Here is a 6000-nt window from a genome sequence, read left to right on the forward strand (position 1 = left end):
GAGTGAGAGCGAAGCTGGGAAATGCCCACACTGGCAGAAGGTGCTGGCTGAGCTTAAGGAAGTGAAACTTTCTGTGACATGCACTGCAACAAGAATATTGGTCATATGAAGTAATGATAGTTAATAGCTGAAATGTGTTAGTAGTATATATGTAGCACTGCCATTTGAAGTCCTGCTGTCTGCACCGTCTGGAGGGCCTGCCTTATGAGTAGGACACACTGATGCAGAGATGCCCACACACGCACACTCACACTCACCACCCTCATACACTGAAACTCTTCTCTTAGAAGTGATCATCCTCTTACAAGTGTAAATGCTTTGTCTCTTGTTTCCCATAACAAGCACAATCCTCTCCCAGGACGCTGAACCATTCAGTCTGTCAACACTGGCACTATTTTCCAAAAATGATATTCTTGTTATCAAGGCAGAGGAATGCTGTCTGAACCATCTTCAAACCAGAGGCAAGTTCTAAGCCTGTAAAATAGGAAAGTCCAGGTTTGTGTTGGTGTAGCAGTGCTGTTTGCCAACTTCTTCAGATTCTTCAGAGCCCCAAGGGATGATTTCTAAGAACAGGGCCTAGTGTATACTGTACCCTTCAGAGATGTGCAACCTCATAATAAACTGGAGGAAATTGCAGTTGTAACCGAAAAGCTGAACAATTGAACAATCAACTGTTGAAACACACAAAACTTGTGCATCAAGGCTTAAGGGTTTCTGTCCTGCAAAATTAGCCTGATTTGGGGTAGTTCTATAGAGTTGGAGACAGGAGGAGATGACCCAGAAGGAGGCAAAAACTGCTGGTCATGGTATATGAAATTATGCAGCAAAAAGTAAATGAAACAAGACTGGAAGTTAATAGGAACTACAGCTCTGTCTGCCCGGGAGAGAGAGGATGACCTGGTATATGAAACTGAATATGCAGAGGTGGAAGGTGTAGGCTAGGCTCCCCAGATACAAATGAGAGACTTAACTTTCTGGTGCAGATCCTCAAAGGGCATGAAATACATGTTTTCTAAGCTCTATAAGCAGAAAAACATTGTATGCAAAACATACAAAGTCAAAAGTCACTTACTGATGTTTATGACATATAAGGCTAATGCTGAAGCTTCTGAAATCAGAATCGCCCTTAGCCAGTCTATCATGTAAAAGTGAATTCATCCTGCGTACAAAAGCACAGAGATGATAATGCACTACTGAAACTGGCAAAAAATGTGCATTGAGGTCTGTCTGCATTGATGTTCCTTTGATATCTAAGCATAACTAATGCCTGATGATTTTAAAGATGCTGTTATATATTTTCTCCACATTAGGTTCATACTCCAGACATTCATCCTGATTATTTAATTGGATTTGGTTAAACACATGACACATGGAATAGCTAAACCTATTTTATGAATGCTATTCCTTTCATAGAACAAAAAATTTAAAAATGTTGAAAAGTTGTTGAATGTTGAAAACCATTTATTCACGTTTTCCTGAAGAATTACGACAATGATATATAATCACTTGTGGAGAATATCTAAATATTAAGGTGTTTGATACCAGCTATGGGGTATTACATTTTTCATTTTCACATATTTCTGTGGCTTAAGTTAGGGCAGTTACATTTGATCTAAACCAATGGATGAAAAATGATGAATAATGAATGTAATACTTGAAGTAACAGTACATGAGAAAAAATCACATTCAGGTCAGAAGCCAAAATATTCATTACCATTCCCCAAATTGGAATTTTGTTGTTGCATTTTCTGCTTAGGAAATGAAATACATAGATTTATTTGACAAATTTGTGAGCATTATATCTCAATAATTTAAGTGTCTAAAATGTGTTTATTTGTTGAATGAGTAATAATTGCATGTTGGATGGTCATCTCCACAGAGGAAATCTGGCCATACTGCATATTTTGGTGTGAAGGGTGCTTTTCTCAGACATGTGGCTATTTCCTTGTCACATTTGCAGATCCTTTTTTCACATTTGTCCTTCAAAGAATCTAGAAATAGAAAAGAATATGGGCAACATTAGATCCTGTTGTGGCCATTGGTGTAAATACAGCTACATCTTCAGCGAATGAAGCTCAAAACAGCTGATATGAAATACTGTTATCAACATAACTTATTTACTATTTGGCACTGCTCATACTCATTTTTGCCACTTGAGGGCCGGTTTGTCAGGGCTTAAATTACCTCTTCATCTGGGTTAGTGACAACTGTTTCGCAACAATCCTTCTACACAACTATAAGATAAAGCCATTACTAGGGTATACAACTCATAAAATACAATGGGAACCACAAAATCATTAATTACTGATATCTATCCAAGGATTATACAGTTTACAACTCAGAGGAGCATTTTCTGCAAGCTGTCATATCTTCTCTAAGGTCAGTACTATGATAAAATAGAGAAATTAAGTCATATTTTACAATTAATTATGTAATATGTACATACCGCAGTTAGTCTCCCTGCCTTCACATGACCACTGGTACCTGTCTATCTTCGTTTGGCAACCTGCAGCCTCAGCTTTTTCATAGCAGCAGTCATGCTTGTGACAACACCTTAAGATGGGCAAGAAAAAAAAAATTATAGATTTTTTTTAGATAATTACTAATATATTTCTGACACAAAGATGCTTTTCCTAGATTGAGAATTAACAGCAGCAATAACCATTGCTTGTACAGGCAGCAGGTGTCTGCGCACATTAACACCCTATTATAAAAACCAAAAATATTTAATAACACATGCACACTGATCATGCATATTCCATGGAGCAAAGATAAATGTTCCCCACACAAAAACAGTGCAAAAGACCAATGACTCCTGCATCAAACACATGTGACTTATTACTTGAACATGGTCAATGTTGAATTGTACTCTTGCACAAGAAAAATTTAGAGGCAAGTCAAACAGGTTTTTTACATGGAAGTTAGTTTCGTTTTTGTGCTGAATCAAAAATATTTTAATAATCTGGTTGTACTTCAGTCTCAGGTTACAAGGAGAATGCATGGGCCTTACAAAGACAGTAATTCTGAACTTCTCTGAAGTGCCCTTGCAACATCTTTTGGTTGATGTTATCTTTTTAATGAAAACAGGAGTTAAATCTTAAATTACATGTAATATCATATATTAAACTGTCTGAATTATAACATTGACAAATAAATTTCAACTCATTTATTTTGAATGAACAGAAGTACTGTAATCTAGACACCTCTAAACCAGTTCAGAATATTTTTTCCACTTAGAGAGAGTAATATTTAATCTATGGCAGCTAAGATAAATACTACATGCCATCAGTTTGTATTTCATTGCACTCTATGCCAAAAGGGACCTCCCACACTAGTCTGCAATCACTCCATCACAGAAGGTGTACATTATCTGGAGACCCAGTCATTAGAAGGCAACCTCTCACTGTCGGATGTTTGTGTGAGAAAGCAGGAGACCAGGGACAGCTTAAATTAGTCAGACAGTCACATAGCTAAGGTAAAGTTCAATGTTGCATACTGAAAATAAGAGAACCTCACACACACCTCAAAGATTGCTATGTTTAAAACAAGATATGAGAACTAATAGGTTCAAATCGGTCCCTCTTTTGTAATCAAGAGTATTATTGTTTCTGTGATGAATGTGTCCAGTCTATGCCAGTAACAGGTTTAGACTTTGTGTTGACATGAGTAAATCAAAGGAAGAGAGAATGAAGGGGACCGTGTGACACCAAAGCACAGTTTCAGGCTAATATTAATGGACTTGGTCCTTAACTGGACTTGGACTCTAAACAAATGTTTATCCATTTCTTACAGAACATTACTGATTAAGTGGTTGCTGGTTTAAAGACACTTCTCATCTCAAGAGACCTGCTGACTCTACTGAAGGGTGTATGACTCTTGGGTGTGTCTGTTGAAATTCTTAAAACTGTGTAGAGTGCAAAATCCAATGAGGCCTTCAAAAATGGCACCTCAACATCTAAAAATGTACTACACTACTTTTGAGTCATTCCAGCCCACTAGTCAATTCAGAGAAACCAGACGCTCTGCAAACATGAGAACTAATTTCCAGTAAGCAGATTGCAGCAAATAGTTGTGAAGTATACAGTATAGTACGAGCTTGACCCCATGCTACAAAAGCACACAGTGTCACACACACACAGTCCGGCTTCGTACAGAATGAGGCAAGTGTCAAATGCTTGTGAAAAGTTTATAAAGAGGGCTGGGTCCCCCACCACATACCAGTCTGCTTTGTCCCTGGGCCAGCCCTGACCCCCCAGGCCACAGTAACAGCCATACATTATGTAGGCAAAAGCAGATCTCCCTGTGCTGCACTTGATCAATCCTCCCAGCTCATGCAGGCTTCTTTTACTCCGGGTGGCCACCTCTGGAGTCAGGGCAGCCATGTGCACTGAAAGTTAGAAAACAGCTCTACTGACATTGCAGTCAAAGCAGGTACTGTACACAGACAATACACACACACACACACACACACAATACATACAATCCAGTGTCAAACATCATAATGTCAGTGAAATACTGTGACCATTTACTTGGGTTTGTATCTATTTTCCCTGTTTAAAATTTGTTATACTAAAGAGAACCTCTCCTAGCAACCAGAGATTTGCAGGGATGTTATAAACTGTGATACAGAGCAAAATCTGAAGTGGAATGACAGCATGGCCAGGTATACTCCAATCTGAAATTTTAGCTGAATATGAGAGAAATTATTTTTAGAATATATGCCTATATCGATGAAAACGACTGAAAAATACTGGCCAGTTTGTCTGTGTACATATATTGGTACATAATTATAATATTCTAAACTAAAATATAATTCTGAAGTTCTAATTCTGGACTTTTCAAAAGAAGGAGGAATACGTATAATGTGCAAAGTGCACCAGTTACTGAACATTTTACCTCATTTTCTCGTTGTTATACCCTGTGTGTTACATAGCGGTAAAGAATTCAGAGTCATTCTAATACAATTTTTAAATGTGTAATTTCAGGTAAACATTATGTAAATGTATCTTTCGTCTTTTAAAACGCATTAACTCACATGAACTACTGAATGCACTTCAAAACCGAAGTTACCGGTTAAATAAAAAATTGAGGTTTAGAGTGGTAGTTTTAGAAGTGAGTGCATGTTTAATAGAAACATTTAATAACCGTAAAGGTCGACATTAGAATACATTAATAAGTCAAATTACACAAACATCTTGAGACAAAAATATGTTTGTAGTAAGTAGTTAGACTTGCGCTTCATTCATGCCTGTGTTTTATAAGAAAGAATAAATGAAATATGTAGACAGTTCTTTAATACAAAAACATAGTTTATAGTCTATGCATCATTATGTGGATTCATCATTTGTTGCGCGCTCGTAAGTTCCTTGCAAACACTGCAACGCGCCACAAGAGTATTTAAGTTTTACGAGAAAAAAAAGCTACACTAAACATATAAGTATACAATGATAACAAATGCTTACCTGAGAAGAGCAAGAATATAAGATACAGTGCGGACATATCATATAACAGACAATCCACTCGTGGAAGAACCCAGTCTCTCCGGCTAATACCCCGGCTGGCAGACACGCTCTGTTGTTCTTTCTCCATGCAGTTGGTACATAAGCTCCGTAGCGTCACGTTCATGAGGGAATCGGTAGATCCTATCAGGTAACAGCCCTGTGACCTCTACGAAATCAGTGACTAGTGACATAACTAACATGACACTTGTGCACAAAATGCGCTTTCTCAAGACGGATCGGTGAAAGGCATGTTGTCAATGTTGTCAAACAATCAAGTTACAACACTAGCTTTTCTGTGTGTACTTTCTTGGTGTGTACCATGGGTATAGTCCAATTTAGTACAGTGTTTTATATCTACTATTTTATAACTGTATTACAGCTACAAGATTTCACACATTCCACACTAGCTCAAGGTTTTCCAATGAGAATCACAATGTATATTATATTATATTATATTATATTATATTATATTATATCATTAATAACTGTGCGCAGCCAG

At 37.4% G+C, this 6000-nt stretch overlaps 1 protein-coding gene across 1 annotated transcript; it reads right to left on the bottom strand.

Moving 5' to 3' along the window:
• Positions 1-1744: 1744 nt before the first annotated feature.
• LOC118793161 (phospholipase A2-like) lies at positions 1745-5578 on the bottom strand. Its single transcript, XM_036551204.1, has 4 exons — positions 5463-5578; positions 4219-4387; positions 2447-2553; positions 1745-1991 (listed from the first exon to the last, which is right to left on the bottom strand). Exons 1-4 carry the CDS (start codon positions 5497-5499, stop codon positions 1831-1833), a joined length of 474 nt encoding a protein of 157 aa, XP_036407097.1. The 5' UTR covers positions 5500-5578; the 3' UTR covers positions 1745-1830.
• Between the last annotated feature and the right edge of the window lie 422 nt (positions 5579-6000).

Source organism: Megalops cyprinoides, chromosome 1 (genome assembly GCF_013368585.1).
Source record: "Megalops cyprinoides isolate fMegCyp1 chromosome 1, fMegCyp1.pri, whole genome shotgun sequence".
Lineage (NCBI taxonomy): Eukaryota > Metazoa > Chordata > Actinopteri > Elopiformes > Megalopidae > Megalops > Megalops cyprinoides.